The 12844-nt window shown below is 37.3% G+C and overlaps 1 protein-coding gene across 1 annotated transcript in view; it reads left to right on the forward strand.

Moving 5' to 3' along the window:
* Positions 1–12844, forward strand: part of sntb2 (syntrophin, beta 2) — a 313602-nt gene that overhangs the window by 267821 nt on the left and 32937 nt on the right. The window contains exon 5 of the mRNA XM_039763457.1: positions 8852–9048. Within this exon, the coding sequence (XP_039619391.1) occupies positions 8852–9048 (197 nt within the window). The remainder of the gene's footprint in view (positions 1–8851; positions 9049–12844) is intronic.

The raw sequence follows: 12844 nt of genomic DNA on the forward strand, positions 1-12844 counted from the left end.
CTCCTCCCAGAAGGTCTTATTTCGTCGTCTCTCCCATACCCGTGGGTTTTGTCGCACTGGGGTACTTTCTTCGAGCTCTAGAGCTGTCAGACAAGCAACTGCTTCATTCTGCTGTCGTCTTCAGATATTATGTACAATTCCAATTATTTGTGAAACTGAAATAACAGTAAGCTGGCAAATTTCAAAAAACTGTCTAAATAATCTCTCCATTTCTTTGTTTAGTGGAGGGGGTGTAACGTGGAAAACAAAAGGTAGATAATTTGAGACATACACAAAATTATGTATGGAAACGGCTCACGGGCAGATTTTTTTTCGCAATACAACAAAACGACAAATGCGACAGTTCGTTTTGGGGGGGATGACGTCATCACGCACACCATTTTATCGATAAAAAGCCAGTTGGATGGAAACAGGCTGGAGACAGCAAATTTCGCACACTTTTTTTACGTATATTCTGTTTGTCGTTAACAAAACGTCACAAAAACTGAATGGAAACTTGGCTAGTGTTTCTATGTCATGTAGAAGTTTGGTAACCTTGAAGTCTCCAATGCTTTACGTGTAGTGTTTTTATTATGCTGAAATATCCATGAGTCATTTCCCAAATTAATTTCTACAAAGATTAATTAAAAGAATCATAAAAGCAAAGTATCTTTAAAATACATTAAGAAAATTGCATTCTTGTCAATACAGGCAGCTGTATTGTTTGCCACATCTTTCTGTTTAATCATCTGCCCAAAAAAGTACTCCACATTTTTAACTGGCCAGCAGTTTCTGTTGAGTTGTCAATGGGTTGGGGAGCAAAACTATATTCTAATATGGAGATAAATGCATGTCATTGATAGAGAGGGCAAGGAAAGAAAGAATACCCAGGATTTGATATACATACAACACACACTGCAACGCCCAATCTTGATAACCCTTGACCATTCATAGTTTCTGTTCCTTAGGGAATGCAATCCACTCACAGAACAAAAAACTTTAGGCATAACAAATCGGGCTGATTAGAGAGTTCAGCTCTGTTTTTGCTCTTGAGTTCATACAAACAGATACAGGAACTGAAAAATGAACCACTGCCGAAAAGAAAATAATAATCAATGGAGTGAGCAGAATAGAGCAAGCAAATACCAATTTTAGAAGCCAACAGCAAAAATGGCCAAAAACAGGAGAAATGTAACAAACTATTGAAATCTGAGACAAGAAAAAGACCTAATGATTGAGCCAACAGTAAATGTTTTACATATATACAGTCAGGTCCATAAGTGTTTGGACAGTGATTTTAATATTCTTCACTCTGTACACCACCACAATGGACTTGAAATAAAGCAATCAATTAGTGATTGAGGTGTAGACGTACAGCTTTAATTTAAGGGGTTTACCAAATAAGTCATATGTGCCATTCAGGAATAACAGCTATTTTTCTGCAATACCCCCCAACCCACTCCAGGTTCAGGTGCTGAAATGTACAGTATATGGACATTTGAAATAGCCTTGGGGGAGCAGTCCCCTCATTATTTCATTATTAAGCAGGTAAAAGGTCTGGAATTGATTCCAAGTGTTGAATTTGCATTTGGAAGCTGTCACTGTGAACTCTTAATACGAGGTCCAAAGAACTTTCCATGCAAATAAAACAGTCAATCATTAGGCTGAGAAAACAAAACATATCCATCAGAGAGAGACTAGAAAAAAGAAGGAACACACTGGTGAACACAGCAACACCACCAGAAGGTCTGGAAAACCACAGAAGACAACTGTGCTGGGTGATCACTGAATTCTGTCCTTGGAGAATAAGAACCCCTTCACAAATTTTGGCCAAACCATGAACACTCTCCGGGAAGTAGACCTGTCATTGCCAAAGTCTACAATCAAGAGAAGACTTTGTGAAAGTAAAGATAGAGTGTTTACCACAAGGTGCAAACCATTGGTAAACCTCAGGCATAGGAAGGACAGATTAAACTTTACCAGAAAACAATTTTAAAAGCCTGGAACAATTTTATTTTGAACAAAGGAAACTAAAATCAATATATACACAAATATTGGAAAGAGAAGAGTATGGAGAAGAGAAGAAATGGCTTATGATCCGATGAATTCCACATAATCTATGGAACATGTTGGAGGAGTTATGGTATTGTCACAAACAGCTGCAAATGGACATCAGTCATTAGTGTTTATTGATGGTATGACTTCTGGCAGAAATAGCAGGATAAATCCTGAAATGTACAGGGCTTCAACTGTCAGCTCATATTCATCCAAATGCTGCAAAACTGATAGGACGACACTTCACAGTACAGATGGACAATGAGCCAAAACATCCTGCAAAAGCAAACCAAGTGTTTTCAATGCAAAGTAGTTGAATATTCTTCAATGGCCAAGTCAATCAACTGACGGCAACCCAATTGGACATGCATTTCACTTGCTAAAGACAAAACTGATGGCAGAAAGTCCAACAAACAAGCAGTAACTGAAGACACCTGCAGTAAAGACCTGACAAAGCATCACTAGGGTAGAAATCCAGCACTTGGAGATGGCCATGAATTTCAGACTTCAGGCGGTTCATTGACTGTAAAGGAATTTCAATCAAATATTGAATGTGATTATTATATTTGTTTGTCCAAATACTTTTGAGCAAAGGGTTTATACAGAAAAAATGCCTGTCATTCCTAAACAGCTTATACGATATTTTTGGTAAATCCCCTAAATTAAAGATGAAAGTCTACACTTCGTTTGCATTTTATTTTAAATCCGTTGTGGTGGTGTACAGAGCCAAAATTCTGAAATGTATGCCACTGTCCAAATACTTATGGACCTAACTGTATATGATTCAGGCCGAAAGGTTTTGCATGACTGCACCACAGTCACCATTACCAAGAAAAAAAAAAAAACAACTGGGAGGCTAAGCTAACTCTAAGAAGCACCTCTAAAGTGTGGCAAAGAATACTATTGCAAGGATTTAAACAAACTAAATGGTTTTAAGACAAAGCCAAGCTTAATGATCATTGACTCTTGTTAACTGAAATTTCCATTAGGTGACCAAAATCATTTGAAAACAATATTACTGTATTCATAAAACAACAAAATGTCAAAACTCAGCAAGTCACCTATCCAGCTATTCAGCCATTTTCTTTAGCCAGGATACCCTAACTATACCTACTCTGGTTACCTTTAGATGTACTTGTGTAAACAGTCATTACAATTATTTATCAATATTGTTCTTTTGCCACACAAACATGGAAATAGAGTGTTATGTTAGAGATTTCAATATCTATTAGTTTGGTCAATAGTCTCAAAATCAGGGGTGCCCAATGCATCGATTACGATCGACCGGTAGATCGCAAAGGTAGTGCACGTAGATCGCGTTGCATTCAAAAAAATTTTTTTTTAAACATTAGTCTATCATATATTCTCCCTATGGCATTTGCCACTTGATTGACATACAGTCTGAGATCTCTTTTCTTCTAACACACTGGTCGTTCCACCCACACACACAAACACACACGAGCTACTGCAAAACTCTGGCTGTGATCTAGTTAGCCTTCCAATTTATATCGACTAAAGAAGGGATTTAAAAAAAAATTCTTTGGGGAGGGTATGGGCTGAATGTGAAATTGGAAGAGGTTTTTTTTTTTATATATATATAATAGCGTTTTTAATGTAGATAGATCATTTCGACCTGGTCATTTTAAAAGTAGCTTGCAAGCTGAATGCTTATATATAACATTTTGTATTGGGGCCAAAAATTAAACCATTCAGAGATGAGACTGAGGGGTGCCGTAGCTGCCCAAAGTCAACCTAAATGATAATTTGTAGGCCATGAAATGTGAATTGGAGAATCTGATGGTAAAATAATAACAATACTATACTTCACTCACCTTCTCCTAAAGTGAGTCTTGATGGTAACAATCTGACTATGTCAGACAAGATTTCCCTTTCTTCAATAATGGTCTCTAGTTTTTGTGGAATTTTTACATGCCCCCTAGTAAGCCAAGGGTTGTGTTAAATCCAGTATATCCTAGGTCTGGGTCATGTCCAGTACATACAGGAGGCAACAACAGGTCAACCTTCCTACATACCCAAGCACCTCAGTGTCTAATTTCAGTCGTCATCAGGAGACTGATGATGTTTAATGTAAGAGAAGTCAAAACACATACTTGGATGAGCCTCATGCTGATCCTAAATATATTGGATTTAATAGAAAATATTTATATAGCTTTGACTCTGAAAGTAAAAAGGCTGAATAACGGAAAACAGCAAATCCAGCCCATCCAGTTGTTTGTTATCAATTATTTCTCTGATAAGGATGTACTACATCCTCTATGCTTAAGCATGTCTCTATGCTTCTTTGTCTTGACCCATTTGGTCTGAATGAACTGGCATGATTAAAACATTCAAATATTTCTTATTTCAACAATATGAGGAAATTGAATGCATTTTATAATTAAATTTTCAGCTTTCAGATTGTCCCCATGATAGAATTCAGCTTCTAACAACATAGTTCTACTAAAAAAGTATAACTTAAATCCTGGTGGCCTCATTAGCAAAGCTTGTGTACACATGTACACAAACATTTAGATTTATAAAAGAAAACTTGCCTCGAAAGCTTGCATATACTGTATTTACAGCTACTCTAACCCATACATGTACAACATTTCAGAGAAACTGGAAAATGAAGACACCCTTGATCAAGCGAAATGCAGATAAACTAGCTAAATGACAATTCGCACGCATAATTCATATCACTGAGCTGTTGTTGTAATGTGTGTTGCCGTGACGAAAGTGAAGAATATAATGTACTGTACAGGGCATTTTAGTTCTCTTTTAAACGGGCCAATGTTTTGTATTTGCACTGAAGTAATTTTTGGGTTTTTCATCAGTTTATATTCACTACCTGTTGTCACTTCTCAGAGAATATTTCCTTCAACATTCACTCTATCTTGTCTGCTGTGCTAAAAGTTATTAACCGACCAGCGAGGCACTACAGCTAGTCATCATGTGGTGTGGATGCCCATATGTAAAACATAACATTTATTAGCCAACATAAAAAGGCAATTTGCAGCAATGTCCGGTTCTCCTAATGCATATTGCACATAGAAAGAATGAAGCTGCTGTTGTTAATTGTAAGCAGTTGCATTCCTTTAATGCTAACTACATCCAGGATGTGACTGGTAAATGATGTGTTCCAGTAGGTTAGGTCAACCGTGATTCATTTATTTTGAGGCAAGTAGCTTGATGGTGTACTGTATGTGGTGCCTGGCTTGTTGGTAAGGTAACTGGCTGAACCCTCAGTGTTCCATATGGTCTGTACTATTAATCGTAACAGCAATCAAGTCATTACATGAGCTAGGTGATGGTGGCTCCCCTATCAGATGATGGTGCCTTACACCTTTCCCAAACCCCCCAGAGCACAGAGAAGAGGTGCTATAATACCATGATTGATCTTGGGCTCTCAGTTGTGGAGCACAGCCAGATACTCTTGAATGCGGACGGCGGGGTCTCGACACATCAGAAGGTAGATGCTGAGCTGTGAGCCAATGAAGCTCTGCGGCATCATCATTGTATAGGAATAAAACTGAGCAGCATGCACCATATATGGATGTTTCATATATGGAGCATTCATATGCACATATTTACAAGGTGATTATGGTTTATAAGTGTGTGTATGCCAGGTCTTTTAAATTTTTTTTTTTTTTTTTTTGCGTAAACATTTTCTTGTTTTTTGGTGTGCACATATTTTCACACTCAAATTCATGCCAGGTTTCATAAATGAGGCCCCTAGAGAGGATGCTACCAATACAAATTAAGCAAAGTAATTTGCCCTGTTTTGAAGATTATCTGTGTGAACAGATTTAGTGACTTTAGTAATTTAAACGTTTCTAGTCTGTCAAATAGCTAGGATGCAGCCCTCTGTCATTGTCACTTTATATGGTCATGCATGCGCTTAAAAAAACAGAAAAGCAAACATAAGATTTTTTTTTTTTTTGTACAAACAAGTCTAATAATGTTTTCCATTAATGTGTTAATCTGTTTTGAATTTTCTAGTCCATTCCATCTTTCATTTTCTGTTAGCAAAAGATTCCACACTTTACTAACGTGACCAAATACATTAGGAATGTTTGGCAAAGAGGTCACTGAAAGAAACAACTTGGATCTTAAAAAAGAGATACAACTATCAAATTAGAAATGCACTGTAGAAGTCTAAATTAAACATGAGTGAATTAAGCAGTTAAACTGTTCCATATGCATAAATCCAGTTTCCTAGCCAGATTAGTCCAGTACAAGAACATGGAGAACCAACCACTACCACAGCAGCAACATGCACAAGGCAGGTGTGAATACACTCAGGATGGGATACCAGTACACCCCAATTACCAATGCCACCAGTTTTACACTCCACCGTAGTGGACTAGTTAGCCTGACATGCATATCTTTAAGAGACGGAAGAAAACTAGGGTATCCAGAGACAGACAAAGGGTGAAAAGCTCTTCTAGATATTATGACCGTAATCCTGGGAAGAGTGAATTTTATATATTTTATTATGTACGTTATATATATATATATATATATATATATATATATATATGTAATTTTTTTTCCTTTGGAGAAACCATCAACTGAAAGGCACACACAGTACACTCACAGGTAAATGCATTTGTAAGTGTTGCATTTCCTGCTTACTTTGCATTTTAGGTGAGATTAATTAAAGAAAGGGTTTAGATAAAAAGCTGTAATGCTTTTTCTTCCACTTTTTTAAGGCATCTTTGCTTTATATAAATTGTTTGAGGAATAGGAGTTGGAAATGTTGCCAGGAATGCTACCTCTGAATATATCTATTTGATCGTTTTCACAAAAGAATGCATATAGAAATTGAAAAATAAGCAAATCAGGGACAAACTGTTCGGTCTATGTTGCCTGCACATTTATAAATTATTTAAGTAGGAATTTAATAAAAAGCTATGGTATCTATACAAAATGAATTCATGATGGCTTTTTAAATCTGCATTGAGAGGCTTTTTCAGGAAAACCTCATTTAAAGCAAAATGATTCATAATAAAAGTATTTGCCAAAAAACCCATTACACATAAGTGTTGTGCCAGCTCTTTTGATCATTCCTAGAAAAAAAAATCTATAGAAGTGCAGCTTTATTTATCCAGTTGTAACAAGAAAGGATGTCCTTGCAGCATCTCGGTATACCTAGACAAATGTCAGAAATATAAAAATTATTTTTTAGGCATAGATCAATCAGTAAGTCAAGCCAATCTATTTTTGTATGGTGCTTTTCACAGAGTATAGGCTCAGGGAATTGTTAAAATTTAACAGAAAGAATACAATTGCAAACTTTACCAATTGCAGAATGCACACATGTAAAAATACAGATTAGTTTAAACACACAATCTGATTAACACAAAAAGGATCCAGATGGTATATCAATTGATTCCATTGTTGAGGTATGACCAGATAACAATGGAAGAGAGGAAAACAAAAGCTCTTGTTGGCAGCATCTCTCTTGGGGCGTCTACAGTTGGTTATAGTACAAAGACAAAGTCAGACACAGTCATAGTCCTGGAGACCTATAGGTGGTATTGGTCTGCATGGGCCATCTACTTTGACATGATCACAAGATCATTAGCTGTCCTTGTCTGGGGCTCTCAGTATTTCTGGTGTCTTTGCCATGGACAAGAAAACAGCTTGAAAATGGAGCAATAGCACAGCAAGATACCGAGAAGAGAAACTGAATAGAGGAGACTTAGTAAGAGTTTATAATTATTACAAACCACAGTACCTGTCAAAGACAGGTCATAAAATATTTAAAAAAAAAAAAATCTTTTGTCCCACATGCACCTTCATCTGCATTGGCATGTGTATGAATGTCACCTCACTGGCACTCTGTCTCCAAAACGCTTTCCCAGTTCTTGGACTCTGTCATTATTTTCAAGGCACGTTTCTCACCTCTTGTATGGTTTTATACTTGCCATCTTTGATTGAGATGCTCTCAGCATGCCTCGTACTACTTCCCATACTTGCACTTCCTCTTTTCTTGCGTCGCCAAAGCCAAAATGACCAATCAGATTGCTCTAAAGGACTGGGCCCACAGACTTTAGCGTTTTTATTATGTTGAAGATAATACTTGTGTTTTTGTAGAAATGATTAACAAACTGATGTATTAAGAACAGCTATTCAGCAACTCCAGTTAGGGTATGATAGACTGAAGCAGTGAATCTTCAGCTGGAATTTAAAAGCTAAGACCGAAGTGGCGTCTCTTGCATAATTAGGATGATCATTCCACATCTTTGGCTCCCTGTAGTTAAAAGGCTCAGCCTTTAACTGTGGTCCAATAGCAAACGCCCTCCTTTCCTGCCACACTGGCTGCCTTTCACTGGTGTCCTTGCTTGTTTATATAAAACACTGCAGCCCCCATATTAGCATAACAAGTTGCTGTTTCCTCTGCCAGCATGGATCTGTCTGACTTTTGGAAGCTTTATTTGGGGCTTCAGTCTGTCCTGTTCACATAAGGGTGGTGCTGCATTTGCCCTTAGTCATTAACACCATATTATTAAAGTGTATTAGACTGAAGGATTTTGGTAATATTCTGACTTTACAATAGACATTAGCTGTATATTAATATACCTTTTCAATCAGTGTATTTGTATAATTAATCTCTCAAATCAATGTTTTTTTCTTGCAAAACTATGTATTCTAGAACTTAATTGAATGATTATTGTGATGAAAATGGTGGCTGCCTGGGCCTAAAAGGGAATTTGCTCATCCTGTAACTGTGAAAAATCAGCACTGTAGCTTAAAGTTCATTTGTTTTTAATTTCTCACTTTGCTCCCCTTTCTTTCTGTCATCCTCCTGCAGGTTAGTACACTCTGGCTCAGCACGAGGCTCACCATCATTTGGATCAGAGCTCGCCTTCGGCACAAGGACAGGAACAAGGCAAGGCATCGAGTCCCACTTCTTCAGAGTTGAAACACACTGGGACCTGTCCTCCTGGACCCGGTTGCTGGTTCAAGGTTGCCACAGCGCTGCAGAACTCATTAAAGAGGTTACAATAGGTGTGTTCTGATTTTTCAGTATTTTCTTGCGTAAAATGAGTGAATACCCAGGTAAAATGTTTGTTACTGAAGATAGGTATCTGGTAATCCACTCCAGGGTATTATGGGAAAGTTATACATATGCACTGTGCAAAGGGACTTAATTCTGCATGAACATTGCCAGAGAAGTCTTTTACATGAATGTGCAAAGCTCATGAATGTTAATGAATTTGCCTTAAGCATGCGTTCTATTTGCAATCTAAAAATGCCAGCCTATACTTCCGCATGTTACAAGGTTTCATTCTAAAGCATTCTTTTCTCTAGCACAAAATTCTAGTTGGTGTTATGCTATCTTTTCCTATACGTTCATTTTCCTTTTTTATTTAAAGTACAGAACATAAAAACAAAACACAGTCCCCCCCAAAAAAATGAAACTACAATGATATGTTCCAGAGACAATCCAGGAAGCACAGCACTCAGCCCTTAACCAACTCAGAATTATATGACAAGAGAGCCCCAGCTAAAGTGGTACTTCACATAAAATGAGACAGTGAATAAAATAAAAAGCTTCTGTACAGGCCCCGCATGCCTACTTTTTAATTACATCAACCAATTCTTGCCAGATTTGGGAAAAAAATATCATTCCTTATAAAGAAACATGATTTTTTTCCAAATTAAGATAATGTAGAATCTCACTTTCCCACTAAATTATAGAAAATGAGTTGAGATTCTTCCAGTTTAGCTAAGTATGCATTATCTTCATGTAGATAGTATGATATGGGATATGATTACCAGTTTTGCATAGCACAGTTGTTCTCCCATATTGTATTATTTCAGATATTGATGTTAAAGAGTTAGGAATAATTTTAGATCCAAAGCTGTCCTACAGACATGCGAAAGGTTTGCCCAAAATGGTTTCTGTATTCCGAGAACATGTGATCTAGCGAATCAAGGACTTGAGAGCATAACTCACTTGTTAGATCTTGCCCTAGATAAATTTTGGACAACTTTAGACAAGATACACATACTATACATACACACTCCTCCTCAAGCTTCTTTAGTTGATGGTTTAAGTGAATTTTCATTCATAACTGTGGCTGTTTTTTCAGTTGCTGAACTTTGACAACATTGCAATTTGCAGGGTTGTTGTTTTTAGGACTGACATTATTACCAATAAAATACCATTAACTTTTATTCACTTAGCAAACCTTTTTATTCAAAGCAAATTAAAAAAAATAGTGAACATAGTCAAGTAAACATCAATGTGAGCACCTTTTTCTTTAATTAATTTTAATTAAAAACAAGTAACAATCCATACAATCAAATCCAACTTAACAAAACCAAATTTCAACCATCACCCAAAAGAAAGAAAGAAAGGAGAGCCAGCCAACAATGCCAATCTTTGAAGCAGTAAGGAAGGAAGACTATCCTTTTCCCTTATATAGGACATTATTGTAAAATTTTATTGATTAGATCCTGCCATATTTAAAAAAAAAAAAAAAAAAGTTTTGAACTGATCCTCTGAGTAACAATTTAATTTTTTTATAATTTCAAATCATATAAGACTTAAATTACCCACTGCCTTAAAGGGTGGGGGATTGGGATTCATCCAGTTGAGCAAGATAAGTCTACATACTAGCAGTGAGGTAAAGGCAATTACAGTTTTTGTCCTTCTCCACTTTAAGCCCATCTGGGAGTAAACTAAACACAGCTGTGAGCACTTTTTTTGAAACAAGTGTTACAGGATGAGGTTACAAAATTGACTATCAAATGAAATGTTCTAGAACAAGGAGAAAAACACAACACCTGATCGAGTGACTCGTATTCCTGCCTCTGGCCTGGTCAGGCAAGGTGTTTGGTGAGGTCTTGCATTACGAGGTTACAAGCAACCATCTCCGTGATCTCTTTTGCTGATTTGACTTCAGGTTTTAACCACCACCCTACTCTGCCCCTCAGCTTGTAGGCTTGTGGCCAGGATGGCTGCTTGAAACATGCCCTAACCCAGGCCTGTTAAAATGGCGGCCCGTGGGCCACATGCGACCCAGAAGCCTCCTCCAAGTGGCCCAGCCCGTGGTCCTGCCAGGGCTCCAGACTGCAACTAAAATGGTTGCAAATGCGACCAAAAATAGGCTTTGCCGATTATCATTTCTACTTAGTTCACATGAATCATTAAAACTTTAAACTATTATATTGTAACAGATGCAAAAGGCCATATTGTTTTATTGTTGATTAGATGTGCTGTTAACATATGTCTCAGTATAGTTTCCCCCTTGCAAATCACTGAACTGCATAAAAGCCAGTTTATACCTCGAAGGAGTCGTGGTGAAAATGACGTCAGACTTGGAAGAGCGTGCAGGAAAATATTTCTAAGTACATGTTGCTGTTGACGGGATGGTTGTGAATTTCAACAAGAGGATGGTTACGCTTGTGCCAGAATAATGAATGAAGGGCTGAATATGACGCAATCAGTAACCAAATAAAAGGTAGGCATGCAAATACATTTGAAATTCCACTGCCCATCATATTGGTCCCCTGTTATAAAGATATCTGTGCCCCGTGGAATTCTGATTCCTTCTGATTTCGCACAGGCATTCTAAGGTATGATTATCACCGATCTCCTCTTTTATGGGAAAAAATAAACAACAAATGAAGTCTTTCCTAAAGACTGAAAATACAATTGAAAACATGACTTCTTGATACCAAATGACACAAGTAAATTGAGCTCCTAACAATCAGAACTACTTCAGACATTAATTTCAGGTAGTAGTATTGTAAGTACTGGGACTTCAAAAGTGGCATCACTGGGAACATATGTTAAGTTTGATAAGCTACTAATTACTCGCCTAAAAGACATGAAGGGAGGCTATCACATTTATTGGAAAGGGAGGGGGTTACAGACAGCAACAGACTTTTTGTTAATTTTTGTACTGCAATTTCTGCAATTCTGTTTTTTCTCTTCACCATATGTGCATTTTACATATATACACACACACAGAGAATTAGATAAACATTTGTGTTACATATAATTTATAGGTTGATTACGGCTGGTTTTCTTTAATGACAGGAGATTAAAACCAAATGCAATAGGATTCGTTCATTGTCATGCTTTGAAAGGAAACTTGTTTAAACAACTGTTGCTGCCTTCTTCATAAATCAAGAATGTTTTGAAGCAACAGAAACTAATTTTTTATGACCTTAGCTTCCTTAAGGAAATGAATAATACATATAAAAAGTCTAAGTCCTACATATACAGCTAGCTAGCTAAGTAGCTTTCATATGTCACAGCCCCAAAGATCTAGATTACATTTTCTACCAAGTCAAAGTCACAGTTGAATTTATACATTCTATTTTTGTGTAGGCGTATCTCATACTTGCCAGAAAGATGCATTTTGGGTTACATTGGTAACACGAAAGCTGCTTCGTGTGAATGAGTGTGGCTGTGTTTGTGAAGAAGTTTCAAATCCTCACGTGATCAGTGAAGTGTATTCTTTAATTACTCTGTAATATTTAATTATTCTTTCTCCATAAGGCTGCACTCCATTTCCCATAATATCTTCTAAAGGGCACTATGCAGAAACTGGCCCATTTTAAGGGATAGCCTTGTGCTTCTCATAACACCTGCACTGCCCTCCAGGTGTGTTGGGCATCGCACAGTGAATGGTTTGTGAACTCTACCTTGTGTCATGGCTGTCCGACAATGACGTCCATCCATTTGTCCGTCTTTGTCACTACCCCTCCTATGTGTATGCTGGTGGCAGAGAAGGCCAATTCGGGAAAAGCAGACCCGGGGCACAGTTGGTTAGTTTTGATGGTGACG

This window comes from Polypterus senegalus, chromosome 9, assembly GCF_016835505.1.
Source record: "Polypterus senegalus isolate Bchr_013 chromosome 9, ASM1683550v1, whole genome shotgun sequence".
Taxonomy (NCBI): Eukaryota; Metazoa; Chordata; class Cladistia; order Polypteriformes; family Polypteridae; genus Polypterus; species Polypterus senegalus.